The 22245-nt window shown below is 41.7% G+C and overlaps 1 protein-coding gene across 7 annotated transcripts in view; it reads left to right on the top strand.

The window, feature by feature from the left end:
• inpp4b (inositol polyphosphate-4-phosphatase type II B) overlaps window positions 1-22245 on the top strand; it is a 141257-nt gene that overhangs the window by 82525 nt on the left and 36487 nt on the right. For all 7 annotated transcript variants that reach the window (XM_036551010.1, XM_036551008.1, XM_036551009.1 and 4 more), the window contains 4 exons: window positions 4855-4966; window positions 6574-6643; window positions 9876-10023; window positions 16330-16460. In XM_036551010.1, coding sequence (XP_036406903.1) covers window positions 4855-4966; window positions 6574-6643; window positions 9876-10023; window positions 16330-16460 — 461 coding nt within the window. The remainder of the gene's footprint in view (window positions 1-4854; window positions 4967-6573; window positions 6644-9875; window positions 10024-16329; window positions 16461-22245) is intronic.

The raw sequence follows: 22245 nt of genomic DNA, 5'->3' as shown, positions 1-22245 counted from the left end.
CCACAGTAATGTTTGCAGCAGACAATGTCCAATGTCCTGGTGTCAAATACAATGGGTTTTGAAGCAGTGTACATGAAAATGACTGAATAATAAGGCACTTGAGCCTGTCACTTGATAATGTAATTTATTCGCATTCTGAATAGTGTGTGTGTGTGTGTGGGGTGGGGGGGGGGTCATTGACTGGGTTCATGTTTTTAGATGCAACCGCTAGCATTTTCATCCAATTGTCACCGCACTTTACTTTTGAGCATCAGCATCTAATCCCAGTGTAGCGTTTCTCCATACAATCAGAGCTTTATGGAAATGAATGACTTCACATTAGACATCCTAGCCATGCATCTGGATTCTCTCTAAGTATGCATTTGAATGGGAAACCAGGCTACATTATGCTAAATGAAAAGGAGGCAATGCCAGTCATCTGTAGAATAAAACATGTGAAGCCAACATCATCGTTTGCATTTTAAGATGAACTTACACTCTGTTGAGGCCCTTCTGCAATTCAAATTTGTCCAACCCGATTTGACATTTTTGAAATATGCTTTTTTTCGCTTCTACAAATATCTATTGCTGGATTTTTTGATGATCCAGCCTCTCCACTGATTTCATTATTATCATTAAAATCAAAATGCAAACATGAAAGGCAGATTTACGTATTATGTTTTCCTTTTGAGATTCATTAATCAGTTTTAACAGAATGCGGGCGTCTCTCCCATCAAAGAATTCTGGGAAACATTGCACAGTGGTACTTCTACTGTGCAATGTTTCCCAGAGCCTGGACAGCTTTTGGAACTCATAGACTGCAAGAACAATGACCTGTCAAAGGCATAGGCATCATCCATCAACTGCTTTGTCCTTGCTAATGGATAATGGATAATGGATAACAGACAAATGGGGTATTTTGCTTGGATCTACACTGCTTTTCTAGGCCAGAGGTGTACTCCATATCTTGTGTCTGATCATGTTAAACTGTACTGTACTTTCCATACTAGCTGGTTAAAAACAGCAACGGAGAGGAGTTCCTAATTGTGAGTGTCTGATTTAATAAAGCTGTGCTCTTTTTTTTAAGAAGTGCAGGCCTACGTCCATGAATGGGAGAGGGTTTCAGCTGCTGATGTGGATGGATTGTGCTTGTCCAGGGTTGATTTATCTGAACCTATCCAGCTGATTCCACTCTGGACCCTGTGGCAATTGCGATTACCTGGTTAAACAAAGCATGCAGTGTTGTCACATTGATCGAGGCCTCCCTAAAAGTGCAATTACCTTTTTTTTCTCCAGGCTCAGGTTTCCAAAATGCTATACACTCAAAGACTTGGTCATTATAGGTGAACCAGTACACCAGCCTTTTGTGAGTTTAGTCATTATACAGCCCTGCCCGGCTCTGCTGTATTTAGGTCATGAATCTGAGTCATGCACTCACTGTATGACTGTATGACCTATGGGTTTTTCCTCACTGCTGAGCAACTAAATGGCAGACGTGAGACCGACCGTTTGGTTGCAAAGCAGAAAATGGCCACACATCCTGAAGGTCTTTAACATTTTGACAAGAGGGAAACAAACCAACTGCACATCCTATAACGCGCGTATTTGGGTCTCCAGAACTGAGGTTTCAGTCCCCTGAGGAACAGGCTGAGTTACTTCCTTCTTTATGTAGCTGTCAGGCTTTTCCCTTCAGGGAGTGTGCAGTATGTCTAAGCCTTTGAAGTTTTGTAGGACTTTCCCACCCTTGAGCTCAAAACTCCATTTTTCCAGACCTCCGAAAATGCAGTTGCTTTTCGTTCCCTCCAAAAAAAAAAAAAAGGCTTGAGTTTTTTCTCTTTAACACTCTGAACCTCTCTCTTATTTCTGGGATTAGTCCTCTTGCGCTGGTTTCGAACTTTTGGCCGGGGCGTGGGTGGTTTGACTTTCTGTGCCTCTGATGACGACCCGGCCTGGTTGGGGAGCTGCCAGCGATAATGTGCAAAAGAAGCAGCAAGTGTAGCGAGACACGCGCTCTCAATATCCATTAGTTCATGCCTGGCTGTTTGTTCCAGTTCAAAGCCTTTGCGAAACATCTGAATCCCCTTCAAAAAAAGGGGACCAGCTTGAAAGAAACTTGATGACATTGAAGGGAATACATTTTTATTTCCAAGGTTACTGTGGCTGGTGTCATATCATATAAAAAGCTTGTTAACTAAGAAATTCATACTTAACTAACTAAGCAGTTCACATGAGCTATTTCATGTGTGTTATAAAATTGCCGTTGATAGCTTCAACTGCTAGCCAGCTGGCCTCATAGGAGACCTTAATAGAGGTCATGCATTCAAAGCAATCTTTAAAGCAAACTAGTAAGTGCTGGAGAGAAGTCAAAAAGAAGACATTTATTGTTGCAGATTTCCTCCTACGCATGTTTTAAAACAGGTGCTAAAATACGACACAGAAAGAAAAAATAATTTAAAAACATATGGTTGATGCTTCAACATACATTTAATATGCACAATTTATACAAATCGTATCTGTCTTCATGTTTTATGTATGAAATTACAGAATTAAATGTAGAATTAAACAGGGTACCGAATGTAATTTCGTAACGTATGCTCCATGTATGTAGTTAACGTATGAAAAAATAATACTTTGAATATTTATGATTTTAATTATATTTAATGTATATCCTGTCATATTATAGGACATAATACACGCATTTCATATATCATCTTTTAACATTACTTTTTTCATCAGCGAGCACCTGACACTTTGACAGATTTGCAGGCGTAGTGAGTGTAGGCAGCATTATTCTAAAGCGCTGTAGATTCCCTGTGTGTAATTACTGATGGAAAACCTCCGTAATAGAAACACTTAACCTCTTCCCTCAGGTGTCAGATTTCTTAATGTTTTCATTAAATATAGCAGAGCTTTGGAGAGGTAATCAGAGACAGAAGAGACGACAACCTGCCTTTCCGTGGACCTTCCTGCGCCATGCTTCAGAGCAGAGATTTATGTGTGCCTTTGCCCACACTTGCTCTGTGTTTTTCCAGTTCTTCCTCCCGGTGCAGGTACCAGGCTGGCCGTGACAAGCAGTTACTTGCAGTGTTGTTTGCAGACTTCCCCCCAGCACCGCAGTTTGTGTGCTTTAGTAGGGATCGGCTGTGACACTGCTGACTGCCTCACTCTGTGAGAAATATCTAGGTTTGGAGTGTTTTGACAGATATTTCTGCTAGCTTTAGCTATCCCTATTTCATTCTGTGGTTATCACAGATTAATGAATTGCCTTATTTAATTTGCCAAGATTTGATTACAAACATTGCTTGTGCTTGCAGAAAAGGGGACATAAATTCTGGGTTTTTGTTTTTTTGAAGACCTGTTTGTACGTCAGACCAGATTTTTGTTTGATTTTTTTCCCCCCACACAAACAAGCAATCGAATAATCTGCCATTGTGCCGTCAGTAAATCGTTTGAGGTAGAGAATCTCACTTTCAGTGAGAGCGGATCTTACTGGGTTTATCTACAGGAAAACAGATCAATTTATATTTGGATGGCATGTTTAAAGGTCAGGCGTATTTCAAAGGTAAGCATCAAAATCCTCCAAGCTTGGAATCTCTTTTCAGACTCAAAAACAAATGTCTTAAAGTCTCAAAGTCATGCTTTTGCTGGTGAAACCTGTCTCAGTAGTGAATAAACAGTTTTGATTTCATATTTTTCACAAAACAAACACAAGTCATCATGAAGCAATTAGACATTTACAGTATGCATGCTCTCTGAAGTGATCTTAATTAACTGTTATGTGAAGTTAATGTAGTTTTTTCTCATGTAAACAATGTTCCTTGCTTGAGGACTGTTTTAAATAGAACTAAGGGCTATTGGAGGTATTCAGGATATGCTCAGAGGACAGCAATCTGCTGGAGCACTCTGATACCAACGCTGACAGCGTAGAGTGTGGCAGGCGCTGTCCTTTACTCACTCTGCAGACTTCAAAGTTAATTTGAGGTCACTCGCAAAACTTCACCCTATTATCTGCAGGAAGCCAAGTTTTCTGCCTCACTGATCAGCAGAATATAAACCTGCACCGGACATATCTAATTTTGTGGACAGTCTTCAAGAAAATTAAACCTGACTGCCAACTTTATATCTCCCATTGAGGCTCTGATTTTTATATACTAGAGAGAGAGAGAGAGAGAAGGAGAGAAAGAGAGAGAGAAACAACAATGATCATCACTGTGGTTTCAGGCAGGGCGTGGTGTTCTCAAACACTGCCCCTCATACAGATTAGAAGAAGACAAAGTCCATTTAAGTGGCAGACTTTATTATTGAAGGAAGCAAAGCACTGTGATAGCTCATAGTGTAGCCTACAATGCCCTTGTTAAACGATTCCCCTCACAACCGAGGAGGGTGGCTCCGCTTGGGGTTCTTGGCAGTGTCAGTGAAATTGCAGGGGCCATCATAACATAGTCCAGGCCACTTCATCATTCTGTGTCAGCCTCATTCCTCCTCAGTGAAGGGACGGTCTCCACAGTTCTACCTTCACAGAAGTACAGCTCCGCCCCCTCCTCCTCTGAGCTGGTCCATCTTGAGCCTCTATGTCCAATCCCCAGTACTCACTAATTATAAAGCCCAACTTGGGGAAGAGGCAACAATCTGGAGATCGGTTCCAATTATTGGAAGCGTTTGCTCGATGCAGGGGGGTCATTTTTCTTCATTTCAAAAGTCTGATTTATTGGCACAGATTTATCATCACCTCCCAATCTCTGACAGTGATTAAAAAGTGATCAAGACTAATGTGAAGAATGTGAAGTCCTTTCAGTCTCGACATGCCATTTTATTCCGGTGTTTCCCCCAACTGCTGCTCCTAACCCAACCCACCCCTATCTCTCCTTCCTCCAGAACATCAGATGGTACCAACACAGTGGGGGCAGTAGTGGTCAGCCGTCTGAAGATGGGGGAGATAGAGGACGGAGAGGTGGACCACATCGCGGCAGATGCGCGGGGACAGAAGGTAGGATCTCAGCCACTAAACTGCGCAAATTAAATGACAAGTGATTGGCTCCTCCAGATGCCTGGTGTACGGCTAATACTGCGGGGCTTTGAGATGTCATTAGTCAAGTAGCCAAATGAGATTCATCAGCCTCTGACAGCAGCCCTCGGCACCTGTGTGTGTATGTATGTGTGCTGTGTGCTCTGTGCTGTGCTGTGTGTGTGTGTGTGTGTGTGTGTGTGTGTGTGTGTGTGTGTGTTTGTTGTGTGTTTGTGTGTGTGTGCGTGTGTGTGTGTGTAAGCATGTGTGCATGTGTGCGGCACATATACGCGTGCCTATGTGCAGGTGTGTTGCTTTCTGGACGTTTAAAAATCTTAATTTACTTAATTTCAGCAATAGTGTGCAATGTGCTGTGTACTGCCGCTCCTGCAGTAGCAGCTATCCCTTGGTTCACTCTCTGTCTCAGCCCATACAGTATTTATAGTTTACCGTAGCGTTTCCACGGGTGACTGCACCGGGGCTCTGCACACATGTGCTCCGACCGCATTGCATTTGGCTGCCTGCAAGCCCTGCATGTCAGGAGGAATTTGCCCAAATTACGGTGATAACTCATGTGTCATGTCTTACAGCGTGTCTCGGTGATTAACTGCACCGTGAAACAGACAGCAAATTAAGTAGTTTTACATAAGATGCGCAGCAAGTCTGCAGAGGTTCATTTACTGCTCTGCCATCAGCTGAACGAAAACATGGAAGTCATTACCTGCCTGTGTGTTTGTGTGTATGTGAGTGTGCGTATGCGTTTTGGGGGGGGAGTGATTCATTGCAATTAAGCAAAAAATAAACAGGGAAGTTCCTCACTTTATTGGGAATGAAAGAGAAGCAGGTGCAGAACATTACCGAGTTTAATGCAAAAAAGTTTTATCCTGATGTGATCCAGAAATTAAAACAGAAGGAGAACATTGTTGGAGATACTTTACGGCAGTGAAATGAAAGGTTTGTATACATATTTAACAAGGTGGCTGTCAGAACCCTTTGTAGTTTCCACTTTAAGTGAGTGAGGCTGCCTTTCTTCTTTCAGACTAATATTTAATTCCGTTTTACATTAGGTGAAATTGGGTCAAGATGTATAATTTTTCCAAACCAGAGATTGATGCGATGATTCTACCAAACATGAATGGGGGATTCTGTTTCAGGTTTCGCGTCATAGGATTCGATATTATGTATTTAAAGTAACGTTCGTGTGAGCAATTATTAATTGAGTCTGTGTGCCCAATGTTGCTTAGATGGTTTGCCATGTCAGACTTCATGTAGCTCAGTAGACAAGAACTGTGCAGTCTGTCAAAGAAGCTTCACTGTCACACCCAAAAGCTGCACTTCAAAGGAGCTAACAGTCATTCTACACATGGTAGAATGTCATTCTACACATGGTACCCAATACACTGCTGATACCAAGATTTCCTGACAATGTTAAAGGATTTTCATAAAATATAAACCATGATCAGTATTTTCCTCAGTAACCTGTGAAGCTATTATATGTTTTTAACATATTTAACATACTATTTATTTTCAGTATGTGTGCTATGGAGATGTGCAATGTACAAATGCAAACTCTGGTTCTCTCCATGCAGTGCACTCTGGTCTGTGAGTCATTACATGGAACCACTAATGACAAAGACAAAAGTCCTCTCATGAACGCTGGTGAGTTCTTCTCTGATTGTCTGTTTGCCCCCTGTAATTTTGTGGTTATTCATTAGACTAAACTAATAAAGGTTTCAAAAGGAAATCATTTTGTTTAAAACCTTCACCTTTTGATAATATTTTAACCCATTAGCTGCATATACTGTATAATAAATACAGTATTTTGTACATTATATGTAATACAGTAATTCTTGTACTATATTATATTGTGATATATATGTATAACATATCAGGTACTGTAATTTACTTTTTTCTAAAACCTCATTGATTTACAGTGCGGATGCAGAACTCTTTCAAGGGTACAAGGGGGTGTTGTGTGACAAATGGTCAAACATTTGCAAAAAAAAAAAAATACAATTTAGCTTGCATGTCTAATTGGAGCTTGAAATTTTCTGGGAAAAAAAAAAGTTAATTCATATTTCAAAATGAGTCCTGGGAAATGTGTTTAGATGGATGTAGCAGGCACACACTCAATGGAGTCAATGGCCCTTGCAATTTCATAATTGCGCTATACAGGATGTCCATTTTTTTCCGCAGGATTTATCTTCCCGTAGAACAACTCGAGGTACATTCCAGGGACAAACTAGCACTATCTCAGTGGGGATGTGTGACCTTCAAACTCAATGCAAACAGATTGTAACTTTGATATTAATTTTTTTTTTGCTTTTGTTTCTAAACACGTTGCATCCGTCCTTGAATAAGTACATGTTCATACAGACATGTATGGTAGCTGTTCAAAATTGTCAGTTGGCTCTGAAAGCTTGTTTAAATTAGGCTGTACTGCTGGATTCAAAGAGAAGTGTTATTGATGCAAGAGTTTTGATTTGCCTCAAGGAAATCCAAACAACAAAATACCATTATGTGTTTTTTTTTCCTGTGTTATTGTAAGTGGCTCTTCTCAGTCGTTCATGCACTCCACTGGTTTCTGTGATCTTTAAGTAGGACATACACTGAGGATAGAGGCAGCAGTGCATTGCTCACCCTTGGGGGGTGCCGGTCACCCCCAGTCAGTCGTAACTCCGGCATCTGTCTCAGCTAGCCACGCGCCAGTTTAGTCAGTGGCAGGCCTCAGCCGTGCCAGTCGTGCCAAGTCAGTTTGCAAAACCCATTAGAGACTGTGAACGGGAGCGCTTCACCCATGAACCACTCAGTCTGAAGAAAGAATGCCAAAGGAGAAAGCCATGAAGGTCATAGCTCTTTCATATTCCTTTTTGTAGAATGGCTGGCCTTTTTCACATTGGTATCCAGAAAAGCACTTACTGTACCTATGGAATGGAATTTTGTTTTTTTTCCAGAAGCAGTGAATTGGTGTTTATTTTGTAGTTTTCTAATTATTTCTACCCTTTATGTGTTACACAATATTGTGAGGCCTTGTGAGATATTGTGATATTTTGGTAAATAAGAAATAAAATGCCAATATATTTTAGTGAAGTATACCTCTATCCAGACATGGTACTGTTGACAGTTCAAGATTGACTTCATTTTGGGCCTAATAAAAACTCTGAGCCCCCAACTCTATTTTCAGATGAGATCCTTTATAAGAGTACAGAGAATATGGGATGTAACTTGCTTTTGTTTTAAGCTGGCAAAGGTTTGAGGTCACCCACTGCACCCCTAATTGCACACTCAAATGAATGTGACTGCAGTTTTCAATAGATTATATGTCACGGCTTGGCAGAATAAGGAACCGTTTAGCAGAGCATATATTGGACTGGGTTCTTATTATTTCCCACCAATTAAAACCAGTTTTATTTGGTGAGACCAGTTTTGAGACCAATATCTGAAAAATCAAATCGCAAGTGGGTGAATTTGCAGTAATGAAAGCTAGTGACATCCTCACTCATCCTGAAATGTCCTGATCACATCCTGAAATGATTACTTTGAGGAATTTGCCACTTAGTAGACATATTTAAAATGCTGACATAGCAAGATGAGGTGTATAGTTTCCTAGATATTCACATTTTTACTTTAATTCTGAATATAGGAATAGCATCATGTTGCTCAAACAATGTCAATAACAATACATGGTAACATTACATCAGGAATTAAAATCCTCATAGGGAAATTGAGATGAGATATGAAAAACTGTATGCGAGGAAACCTTGTGCATGTTTTTTTAATAAAATAGATCAGCTTGTCATGAAAGAAAGAAAAATTGCTGTGTACAGTCTGAAATTTGAGTTTGAAGCCTATTTTAAAGCTTCATTGTTCAGGTTCATTTTGGATTTGCTTTTGGGAAATGGCAGTGCTCATATAATCACCCAGCACTGGGGATGAGTTTTGCAGAATCAAGGTACTGGGAGGTAATTCGCCAGGAAGGAAGAAGTGCCTGGTCACACTGATTTGGCTGGGGCTTTATTGGTGTTATTATATTTTTGACTGCTCTTGCTGCAAATTTGAAGCTTGGCCCAGTTATTCATTAAAGAAGTTGCTTCTTGTGAATTGTGGGGAAGAAAAGAGGCAGAAGCCGTATTGGAGTTTAACAGCTTAGGAGCCTCTCACCCCCCTCCCCCACCCCCCCCCCTCCTCACGTCTCTTCACTCCACTGCCTGCACACTGATAAGAGCATTAACGCTGTTTTCAGTCCTGCTCAATTGATGTTTTCTAGCCACTTTCAAAATTGTGGTATGCTGAATTTGAAAGTATGTTAATAGCTCCGTATTTTAATAACCCAAGAAACGCAAGAAAGTTTGAAATAAACGGAGTGAAGTTATGCTGAATTATCATAAACAATTTAAATTATGCATTTAAACCAATAGCAGCATGGTGTTTCCTACTCAATGCCTTCATTTTCAAAACAAGACATACTGTAGGTTATAAGTGCCATTTTGAAAATACACTGCCTCTTAAATTTACTGTATCGTGTGCCTAAATGTAAGCTAAGAATGTGATAAATGAATAGCACGGTGCAGACTGAACTGAAATTGGATCTATCAAAAAAACCCCACAGTACTCACCCGGAGAGTAATGTCTATCTCTGGACTGCAAACGGGTTCATTTCCATTCAGTTTGCAGCATATGCATTTTGTAATATCTCTAAATGCCGCTTAGTATAATTCCCAAACAGCTTATACAAAAACAGGTGACATGCTGAATTTACATGTTATGTATTTGTCACTTCTGAAACAGCGTCGTGGATATCAGCGCTTACAGGCCTCGCCGTAAAAACACCCCCGCAATGTTTGCCCGGCTGCCCTCTCCAACCAACAGTCGCTGTGTCTGTGTCTTGCAGTGTTCAAGAACCCCGTCTGTAAAGTTTACAGATTCCAGACTGTGGACTGCAAGTGGATGCTGGTGCGAGAACAGATGGCCGAGTGCACTCTGTCTTTCAGCATCCCCAAGCAACTCATTACACTTTACATACAGGAGGACATGCGGAGGTAAGGTATCATTAGAGCTGAGCCGAGGCTTTCTGGGGTCGCTCGGCAGACCCGAATGGATATATGCGGCCTATACTTAGAGGTGTGTGTGTGAAATTATTCACATCTGTTTAACACTTCGAAAGAACCCCACGCAAGCAGAGAGCCGTTATCGCCAGCTATATGTTGCTTACAGTAATGGGATGACCTGGAGAGAGATCCAGGTCATCCCGTTGCCTTTGGAGGAGAAAGCAGGAGTTTGTTGGGGGGCAGGACAAAGGAAATGTGGGGAAACTGCAAACGTTCTCAACTCATGGTGTACCTCTTAGATAGGCTTGGAGGCCATTTTGGCAGCTGAAAGTGTCAACGCACAGTGAGAAAATGCAGCCATAGATTTTGCGATCTTTCCAGACCACTGAAATCTGTCAGTATAAAGGTGCCTCTTAGAGAAATAAGACTGTGGAGCACTGGACAATCTCACATATACATCGGAGCTGATAATGAAGTGATTATCACAGCACACCCCTGATCATGTGGGGTCTTCCATGGCCCTTTGCTGAAGGGCTTTGTGATTGGTAGATTGGACGGTAGGTTTCTGACCCCATCCTTGGGCAGGTGTGTATCTGTCAGGCCTGATTAGGCCTCACTGGTCTTGTTGTCCTCGGCAACCCTATGCTGTCACTCAGCTCTTAGCTCCTACGACACAACAGCCTTCTCAATTTGACAGGAAGGCTTTTTTTAGCAACTGAGTTTGGAGCTGCATCTGAGTTATTATATCCTGTATTACATGCAGAACTTTTTTTCATAGAGAACATTTTCTTATCCGCTGGATCGTGTCAGCACCTATTGATTGGCTCTGTTGATTAGCTGCCTACAACCATTTTAGTTCGTGGGCATCAGCTTCACCTCCAAATTGCTCTGTACGCCAGGTCAGACGCCTTCCTCTCAGTACTTTTATAATATTCCAGCTGCAGCACTATGTCTGCATGTGGGATTGTGTGTTTTTGGTGCAATTGGAGTGGTTATATGGCGCTCACGTCTGGCAAGCACTGCATCAGGGAGGGTCATATCCACACTTCCAACAGCATGGAGCCCAGCACACAAGAAAACACCATTGTTTGTGTGCACAGGAAAACGACGCCAGGATATGACATCACTTTTGGAAAGAGGGAGGTGCGTTACTCAGGGTTTTACCCAGTCTGTGCCTTCTCTGTGAGATTTTACCTCCGTTCAGTTCTGAGAAAGCCAACAGCAGTGTAGTTGCTTTGCCTCGGAAATCTCTTGGCGTGCTTGTTAGGGTGTAAAATATAGGAGGCTTATTTTTCATTCCCAAATGTATTAGAGATTAATAGTGATGTGTCTTTTCCTTCATTCCCTTTAATGTTGATTGGCATGTTTGAACTCTACATGTTTTCCATCTACTCAGCTGTGCGCCTATTGCATTTTTCAGTGTCTGAGCTCATAATTTGATTGATATCCGGCCATTTCCTCAGTTTCCTCGAACATCAATCTGAGAGAAAGTCGAAGGAATGTAGTGCTGATAAGGTCTTTTCCTCTTCCCTTTCTTTGGTGAAATTTATCATGAGCATTTCCCCTGCTGATACTGGATAGACCAGGCATGTGAAGGCACAGGCAAAACCAGGTATATGAAGGAATCCAATTGACTGCAGATCAAAAGACAGCATTCTTCTCGTCAGGCCTCACCGATCTTCAGGGAGAAAATAGAAACCTTTATAATTGTTTTCTTTGAAAATGTGTGCAATTCCACTGTGCCTTAGATATTTGCTGTGGTTTGCAGTAACACCTTCGACCACATAAATTCTTATGAGAATCCCTGTATAGACTTCCCAAGGCAGGAGCTTCTTAGTTTGTTTTGTTTCATAGTTATGCGTATTTATGGACAGGAAGCCATGTTTTCAATTTCTCTGATGACTATCTTGAATTAATGCATGTAAGCAAATGCTATTTTTTCATCTCTCTCACACTCTGAGTCTAGAATTTTCTGCAGTTAATGAAGAGTGTTGCATGAGGCAGCATGTGCTTGATAAAATGGAAACCAAAGCACTAGCATGCTTTGTGACTTTGGTCCTTTTTCCCAAAGACAAGTCCCTTGCCCCTGTGGAAGAGAATGATGGCATGCAGGAAATGGAGTTTGAATGCAGTCAGAATGCCTTCATTTCAGCTGTACTGCCACATAATAGGCGTTCAGCATCATGGACTCCCCTTGCTGACGGAATGAGCAGGTTCACAACTCTGGAAAACACTATTTAGTAGTAAAGGTGTTACATCTGTGCCAGCCGCGGACGGGAAAGAAGGAAACACAGTTTAGCGCTGTAATGTCTCTTACTTTGCAGCGTGTAGCAGCTTAAGTGAATGTGGGCGATAACAGGGCAGTTATAAAACTTTCAGGAGTCCTTTAATTCTCCATTTTATCATTTACTCAGTTCCTTGACCATGACAATACTCACATCAGAGAGCCAGTCTTCAAACAGGGCAGCTGAACTACCATTCTGTCAGGGCAGATATCAGTTCAGATTTCCTGAAGCCAGAGAGTAAACTGCTCCCACAGCTCTTAGCAGTATTTTTCAGTCTGTCTGTATCACTCCCAGTCTCCAGCAGCCTCTCTTTTTCCATTTTGAGTTTTTTTTTTTTTTGAAGTTAGCCTGTGTGTCTTTATTTCTTTCTCTGCACTCCGTCTCCGTCTCGGTGTCCCTCCGTCTCTTGCATGCTGTCTTCTCTGTAGTCCTTAAGGCTTGTGCAAACCAGGAAGGCTCGTGCCAGCCCAACTGGTCAGTCCTTGAGGAAATGGCGTGAAGACTTAATTAAGATAACATGCCAGCCTGGGCTACGCCGTACCCACCCGACGGAGCCGGGGGCCTGAAACAGTCGAGGGCATTCTGAGCCCATGCAGGGGGAAACCAAAACAAGAAACAGCTGTAGCAGTAAATCAACTCAGCCTGACTTTAATATCCGCTGGAAATGCGAGAGATGAGCTAAGTGTGCCGTTGGGAGGAAGCAAAACGACATACATTAAACTGTAGAAAATATAAATGGCAAGCGTGGATTGTTTTCGATGAAAATACAATACAGACGATTACCGTCAGCACAATACAGTATTTGTTGATTATCGAGTTACATGCTATAAAACCCAGCGGCCTGCTGCGTGGACTTCAGCTGTTGAGAAGTAAGTGGTAGAAGTGACATTGGATTTGGAAATGGAGGTTGTTTTTTATTTTTATTTTTATCTTCCTGCTCTTTCAGTTCATGCGAGCCGGATTGAGTCGACCCTTGAACAGCTCTCATTACATGCTTCTCCCGGCGCAGTCTCTCCCTGGCCTCCATCATTAGAGGGCCTTTCTCTGTTTCTCAGATGTGCCGGGTGGCTGCGGCTGATCGTGTCACTGCGCGGATCACAGTGTCATAATGAGGGACAGATAAGAGAACGCTGACCTGCCCCCCCCCCCTCCTGAGGTCACCGCTTTCTATCTCTTGCTAAACAGCCGTCTGAATATGGAAATGCCGGCTCTCCCCCACCCCACCCCCGTGCCAACGCTGATATTATACACTGGGATTCTGCTGCGATGATGACGGAGGAAAGCAGAATGGATCATAGTGATTATCGTGAGTGACCACTCTTCCGCCGGGAGCGTGGTGCCTGCCTGACATTAAGCGCATTGCTAAACAAATTATTTGAAAAGTACTTGACCCCATTCTGCCGATCCTGTGAGTGCAGGCCACAATTCTGCTCGGCACTAATCTCTAACAAAAATAACTAGTCACTATCAGGGGCACTTCCCTCTCATGCTTGTTTATAAGCGGTGCACAGGCCAAGGACGTAGACATCATCTATGTCCTTGGCTTATTTTCTCCGTCATCATATTGTCACCTTAGAATCCAGTCGTGGTGTCCCTCAGTGACTGTAAATAAAATATATTCAAAAAAGTAAAACTTAAAAAAACTAAAAGGACATAAAAACACAGCGAGACATTAAAATAGTCTTAACCTTTGCAAAAAACCTAGTGAAAATGTAGATGCGCTATCATTATGCTCATGAGCTCACTCTAGGTAAAGAGGCGAAATGCTATCTGCTTTTCTGCTTTTCAGCAGCCAGAAAAAAAAAATAATGAAAAATAAGCCACAGCTCTTCATTATCTTGCTGAATCTTTCTTTATCTTTGGAATGGGCATATCAAAGGAAAGAAGCACAAGGGTGCGTGTACCTTAACTGGAGGACACAGAAATCAAATTATTAAGGCTGCTGACAAATAAAATTTCATAAATCAGATGTTTGGATAGATATTTAAATATCTTCATTGTAAAACTGATTAAGAATGCGCATGAAGTAATGTGCGTTTTTAAAAAGCAATAATCTTTTTTAGCCACTGAATTCCAGGCCTAACATGAAACTATGGGTAATGGTAAACCAGAGTAATGGGATTTATATGCACCGCGATATTTCAAGGTTATCAAATTACACTGCATTGTATTGTCGTGCCATAACAAGATTGAGATCTGACTGGAACGTCCCGGCCGCCACACAGGTATCAATCCATCATGTGACATTCTAATACAAACAGGGCACTTTGAATAACAGTGCAGGCATCATCTCCCCCACCGCGAGCGGTTGCGTTCTTTACTGCCTTCCCCAGATTGCCTGACACTAATGGCAGGCATATTGAGCAGGGTGCCTTCTGGCCATGGACAGCGCCTGACAGGATGAAAGACAGCAGCGTACCCGGGCGACACTGCTGCTAACAGAAACATATATTACTGGTAGCATAAAAAAAAAAAAAACCTCGGGCTTGTGACCGATGCTAACGTGTGGGAGAATTCGGGCTCACTGTGAGATACGTTATCGGCTCCGGGCTTCCGTACAATGAGCACCGCATAGACAGTCACAGAGAACTTGACCCCACAGATGAACTTCAGTTACTGCAGTAATAAAGGTTTTTTAATTGGATCACAGTTGTATTGAGTAGCATTAGTGCACAGAACTTGACAAAGTGAAAAGCTTATTAACTGTGTTATGGTACTTTGGCTGTTCTTGTTGAAAAGGAGGGTTTGTTTTTACATCATTAAGATGTATACGTGTTAAATGGAAAAATACTTTTTGTCTCCTTTGTCTTAGTAAGGTCCTTCAGTTAGAAGTGTGGGGGGAAATGTTTTTGAAAGTGTTTCTGTTACTTATAATACATCTACCTTTGGTGTTTGTTTTTCATCCATATATTGACCAATGAAGTATTATAAATGTGCACCTATCGCTGCTTAATGAACAGTCAACTGTTAAACGACAGTGTGTGTCTCTCAGACTGTAATCGGGGACTGCATGTTGCTATTCGGAAGTGCACACTTCCAGTCATCCACCCAGGGTAATGGAGTTTTGTACAGATCTGGTAATTTCCCCTTTCCAGATCTGCATTTGGGTGATTCCCAAAGATTACACGGTATTAGGAATGCCTGTGTTTGACTCTCTCAAGAGTAATGTTTGGCCCATCTGTCAGGACCTCCTTCCATTTTTATACAGTAACGTCGCGATAAAAGGTGCAATCTATTTCCAGGGCTTGCTGCCAGTAGTTTGTTCTGTGTGTTGGGTGCGTTGTCTGATATTGTTGTGCCTGATATGATGCTTTAGTTTAGTTTTTTATGTGATTAAACTGGTTTCCAGTGGGGCGGATTGTATGACATGGTATGTGTTATGCCTGAGTCTTGGGGAGCTTCATTACCTGCTCATCGCAGTGGTTCTTTTCCAGGCTTAGCCCACGGGTTTGCAGTGTTTTAAAATGCAGCATGTCCTGGAGACCTGATTTGATATGCATCCAGAATATGAGCGCCCCTTTTAGGATATTTATCATCAGTGGATACTGGCCAAATTGTGCCCTGCATGCATTATATGGGTGTCTTTGTATTTGTAATGTGCTTCTGCAGAATGCTGCATCCAGGGTGACGCTTTCCCCATTTAGTGTACACTCGCTGAGAGGACCTTATGCTTCATTTCCATACAGCATTATGAGCTGGATGACACTGGATGAAGTGTTTGGACCAGTTTGTAATTGTGATGTGTGTTCTGTTGAGGCTTCTTTTAATGGCTCTGCAAGCTCTCTCCTTAATGCATTTGCTGCTGTGCTCAAGCTCCATTTTACACCGATTGTCAGACTCCGGTGGGGTGTAATCCACCATTGCACCTGTGTAACGATGTTGCCATTTAGCAATTTATTGTGAATTATCATTGCACATATATTTACAAAGTTTATGGATGTAATTGTTGTTATTAATGTTTCTCTCTCTGTCTTGCTTCCTCTTGAATTCCTGTCCTACCAAATATCCCCAGGATACAGGAGCTGAAGGACCTGGGTGATCTCTCACCTCACTGGGACAATCTGCGGAAGGAGGTGATCGCTCATTATGGCCAGTTGATCAGCAGCTACCAAGAGACCCTCACTGAGCTCAACAAACTGTCAGGTAGCCCCACCCCCTGCACCACCCCCTACAGTATGGCTGCATTACAAACTGCGTTTTTGCTCACTTGCCCTAAGCACAACCCCTTAAGATGTCACTGATTCATGTAGTGGAGAGTGTCCTAAATGAAAAAGAGAAACTCACTTTCCGTCAGTTTCCCCTTTAACTGAATGTACATGCATGTACACTTCACGATGGGATTCCTTTTGTCAGATACCTCAGGTATCCATGTTATATTTGTTGAGACCTCACATTGTGAGTTATACGCAGCAGAAAAAAGGTCAGATTTTAACAACAACAAAATTACTACAAGCGGTATTGAAGTTTACTGCATTTCTCACACAGGGTCATAAAAAAAAAACTTGTTAGATTGGGCCAAGTGATACCGATGTGTTATTATTAGAAGCAGACATTTCCGCAGCTGTATTTCAATGCTGTTTGCTCCAAGGCTGATGGCTGTAGGTCCTTCACATCGTATGGGTTTTGCTTCTGAACTGCTGTCTTGAGTTTGAACTAAACATGTTAATTTGGCTTGAGGTGATCAGCTTACATTTATTCTGGGCTCAGTTAATCATTCCTTTGTAGTTTTGGTAGATTTGCACTTTGCAGGTTGTCATGCAGGAATACCTGTTTTCAGCCTAATTGGAGCCTCTTGGCAGGGGCAACCTGGTTTCTGGCCAAGAATACCAGGTATTTGTAACTGTATCTTGAGGGCTGCAGGACCCAGAGATGAAAAACAACCCCGAGATAAGAAACCCCTGCCATACTTCAGAGTGGGCATTGATTGTTTCTCAATATAAGCTTCACCTTTTTGTACAAAGTATAAAGTCTTTGAGCAGGCCGAAAAAAGCTACATTTTCATTTTATTTGACTGTGCAATATTTTTCCAATTCTCATTCAGATGCACATTCTGAAGCAAATTCAAGGCCCCTCTGTCTGTGGCTTGCCTTAAAAAATAGGCTTCTCCTGCGCAATTTGGCGTGAAAGCAACATTCATGCATGCAACTTTGAATGTTTTTTTGACACATTGTAACGTGACGATGCCAGTTTATTTAGGACTTTTCCAACTGTAGCCTTTTGATTTATGGTTGCTTCCCAAATCTCTTGTCTCACAGCCCGTGGTGGCAAGACAGACACGCATCCTCTTCCTGGCAAGGTTGCCTCTCTTCCAATAGCATTAAATTTCTCAGTAAACAGTACTGCAGCGGAAAGTGTCAGATTCAGCTGAAAGCATGTTTTCATTCCAATTTAGTCCAAGGTATGAATAAATATGAGGGCACTGTATAAAACTGGTACCATTTAAATTGTTACATTACTGAAAGGTTAATAGGAGCTGGACTCTTGCATTCTGATGTTAAGTATTGTTTTCCATCATCAGAAGTATTGAGACATTTTGTTTTTTGTATTTTTTTTATTTAATGTTACTTCCTGCTGTATGATTTAGCTTTATTTCTGCATTGTCTCTCAGTGTCTAGACAGTGCATGTAAATAATGGGTAAGATCTGTGCAGGAGAAGACATGACTTTCAGTGTGTTTAACTGCGTCAGTAATGTTAGCACTGTGATGCTAGTGTGATTACCACAGACTTCTTCCTTTTCCATGATTTTTTTTTTGTTGCTTTTGTACCTTCATGACTCAAGGAGCTGGAATGGTGTAGCATATACTTATGTGACATTGTGTAATGTTGCCTGTATCATGCATTTTGCTGACCAGGAGAGGATTTGTGGTGTTGCAAAAACCATCCCATGGTTTTCTGAGGGCTCTGTTTCAAAATCTCTGCCAAGTCGTGCCGAGTTCATTTTCAAAGTTGAGCTGAGAGCGTGTTTATCAATAGCAAATGTTGATTGCCTTACTGTTTGCCTTCGGTTTTATGAAATCGCTTGTCTGTTGCTGTTTGTGTCCAATTCTCGTGTTTACCAGCTGGGATGTGGCAACACAATCATTTATATTCTGTGTTGTCACATTACTCTGAATGCTGCTGGTTCATAGCTCTGTAAATCTCCAGACTCAGTTGGCTGAGCACCGCTAAATGCGCTGGCAGGGGCTGGAAACAAAGTCAATCTGAATATAAAGACACCACCAGAGGATTGGTGAGAAGTCTAGTCTGACAGAAAATGATTGCAAACACAAAAGATAGTTATCAAATGCTGCTGTGTATACATGTATATCTGATACAAACAAAAGCTGTCACATTCTGAGTTGAACTCTTTGACTAATGTTTGGATGGGTAATGGACCAATGGATGATGGGTGTTTTTTTTTTTTTTCTCGTCTGTCGAGCATTTGTTTGTGTGGTGTCAGTGCACTGATGTAGATAACCTTTGGCTTCTGACTGTTGCCCAATCCCGGTATTTGCATCTTCTGTGACGTCATGCAATTGAACTGGGCGTGAGGTGGCAAATGTTTCTTGCTTTAAGATGGTTTAAACAAGCTTTAACCATTTGATTTGAATCCCTTTAACAGTGGAGGAAATGATAAAATGAGACTTTGTCATCCATTTGTGTTTTCTGTTGCAGTCTTGGACATGGAGGTATGTTTGGGGGATATATTTAAATGAAGACATTTAAAATACAGATCATGCTGAATTAACCCCTTAGGACTTAAGCTGTTACACTGCTGGATACCACCTTGGCAGGAGAATAAATATCAATTTGTCATGTTACATACTGATTGGACATTCACTCTAATACCTGAGGAGTTCTGGTTGCTCTCAGCTTTTTGGATTTCCAAAGTCTGTTTCATTTTCTCATGTCATTTTAATCTGCAGAGTTTCCATAGCAACATAGTTTTAATTTAAATCCAGGTCAGCTGGAATGATAAAAGAAGCCAGAAGTAATTTTGATGCTGCACATTAACTTTCTGATGAATGTCTTTAACTGGTAGGTGTAGCAGTTTGGAAGACCTTGGAATAATATTTAATATATCACCAAATGTACGAAAAGGAGGACATTTTTATTCCACCGAAAAGAAAAAAAATCCACCTGTCACGATCACATAAGAGCCACGGTTTCTGTTCTATTTTCTGTTTCACCGGTTTGGAGCTGTGCTTTTACCTTGACTGTAGTACATCTTTGTACTAAAAAGGAGTACCAAAGAATCAACAACTGGCCAGCCACCAACATTGGTGCGTTCAGCTTTTCCTGCTCCACCTGCTCCTTCCTTCAGAGGGTTTGATGTACGGCCAGTATCCCCCCGCCCCCACCCCCCGGGCCGTGTCAGATCCCGGCCTGCCGAAAACTGCTGATGAGATGAGAGGCCGCGATGGGGGTGTGACGTAAGGGCTACGGCACGTCAGCCGCCAACTGCGCCGCGCGGCTCTGACAGACAGCCTCAGGCGCCGCGCAGGCACCGTTGAATCCCAAAACAGACGCATTTGTTAAGCGACGGGATGCCCGGCCAGGGAGATTTATCGCCCCCGCGTTAAGAAATCAGCCCGTAATGAATGAGCCCTCTCTTCTTTTGTCATTGCTTCATTTGGTCACGTTGTGGTGATTCGGGTCTTTTTTCCCCGCATTTATCTTATGAAAGATGATGGCTGCTCTGGCCCCAGCAAAGCGTGGAGAAGGCTGTGGCTATTATGCCTCCCGACAAGTCTCAACGTGGCCAATGCGGCATTGTGCTGCAGGAAAGTGTCTGCGACTTCACCACTTTTTACAACGGCACGATCAGTAGAATACGAATTAGCGGTACCTTAATTTTGCTCTTAAAAATGAAAATATGCAGCTCGTCGGGACCGCAAAGGAATTCTCGGCGTGTGTCATTTTATTTCTCAGAGTTTTGCGTGCTTGTCTGTGTATTCTTTTTTTAATGCAATGTCACCTGACCCTGGGATGCTTGAAATAATGCAAGAAATAACTAAGGCCAGTTTTGTTTATTGATTGTTTTCTCTTTCTCTCTAATTGTCTGCCAACCTTGGAAATGGAGCGGCACAATCCCTCTATCCTTGTTTGTTGCTCCTTGTTTTTGGCTTGAGTCTGCTGAGGGAATTCAGCAGGTGATTATCAGTCCTGGAGTCAGGGCATTTGCATTGCACCAGTGGGCAGGGGACTGGGATCCTGAGCGAGATTGACAGGATTTGAGGAGGATTAGCTTATAATACATATATTATCTACATGCAGCATTTGTAGTGTGAGTCTCATAATATTCTGGGGGGTTTTTTTTATCAATAAAACAATGCTTCTTATCTTGAAAACTTATTTTAGAAAAAGTTGAATGGACGAGCAAATGAATAGGATTGTATTAGAAGCTTTAAGGTAGCACAGGGATCAGTTAATTAATTGAATTCAATTTCCGCATAATGTATTCTGTAATTATATCTAGTTTTTAAGCTCCCCGCACTAAGAGGCTGCCAAATAAGTAATCATAATGGTAATAATAACAGTCTTGAAATGTATGTGGCTCAGATTGTGGGCTGAAATATAAATGAAGAGCAGTTATCCATGAACTTGGAATGTGATTGCCAGTCATGATGGTTCTTGGTCCTTAATAGGGAACATTCATTGTTATATGTTATTATGATTATTATGATTTCCATCTGTTTTTATTTATTATGTTTTTTGGTATTCTATAATGTGCAATTTGATGAAAGTACTGTAATCTTACCTGAATGTGTCTTCTTGTGCTGTAGCTGCAGTGAATAGGTCAAGTGTGGATATAAAGTGTTTGTGCCCATACAATGAAAGAGAGCCCCCTATGGATCAGTGCCTGAGACCAGTTTGCCAATTTGGATTTCATAATAGATTTACGCTGGAACATATTTATGTTTTGGAAAATCATTTGCATTTGTTCAATCAGTAACACAGCTGTACACACAGTTCACCTTGGGGGTTGATTCTAATGCTTGGTCATTATTCCGTGTACCAGATAACCATAAATACTACCAGTACATTCTTTACATTCCCCTGTCTAATTCGTTACAGAGTTGCAGCGGTTGTGGTTGATTAAAAGAAATCACAAAAGTAGCTTGAAGGAAGGAGTCCAATAAGAGATGCTGTACACACAGGCGGTTGACTGTGCACAATTCCCTGTTCATCGATCTCACCTTTGCCCTCGAATTGGCTTGTAATTTGATTTTAGTCTTGTTTGCTACACCAAGCATGCCCTACGGCATGTTTGATATGCAGCCTACGCTAAAGAAGCAAGCGTTCACCCACCGCTTTGGCCTCAACTTGCCAAGAATTAAACAGAAGCATACTATTGTGTGGGGTTTACAGCTTATAGTTTATTCTGAGTTTGATAAAAAAAAAGTTAGAATTTCAATGTTCTTATCTGGAGGTAGTGGCATTCCTGGTAAATTGGAATTGAATTCCACAGATTTTTTTCTCAATCAAGCAGATGGTCAGGTGTCCTGAAGGTCAGCAAATACCTTTCAGACTAAAAAGAATGCACAGTACATTCCATTACACTTAGTACATCTGTTTGATCATTACTTTTGCACTGCACTCTGACCTGGTTCCTCAAAAAGGAGCATTCCAGAATGGCTATTGAAAGGCAATAAACGTGTCCTTATCTAAGACTGCAAATGAGGTTCAAAAGTAAGGGTCCTCTCTTGTCGCTTTAAAATCCTACAGTAGGCTCACATTATAACCGCAGCCTTGAAAGTCAGAATGACAAAATGCCCATAATAGGTCAATGAATAAGAATATTTTCCAAGAATGTTAGACTTTTAATAGCTTGTACTAGTTGATGCGGGTCCATACATTGTGTCAATCTGATAAGAATGCCGTTTGTTTTTGATGTAATGAAATGTCACTTCCAGCAGGTCTGCTGGCGCTCTCCCGGAAAACATC

This window comes from Megalops cyprinoides, chromosome 18, assembly GCF_013368585.1.
Source record: "Megalops cyprinoides isolate fMegCyp1 chromosome 18, fMegCyp1.pri, whole genome shotgun sequence".
Taxonomy (NCBI): Eukaryota; Metazoa; Chordata; class Actinopteri; order Elopiformes; family Megalopidae; genus Megalops; species Megalops cyprinoides.
Note: the sequence above shows the minus strand (reverse complement) of the source record. Positions and strands in the feature narration are given on the sequence as shown.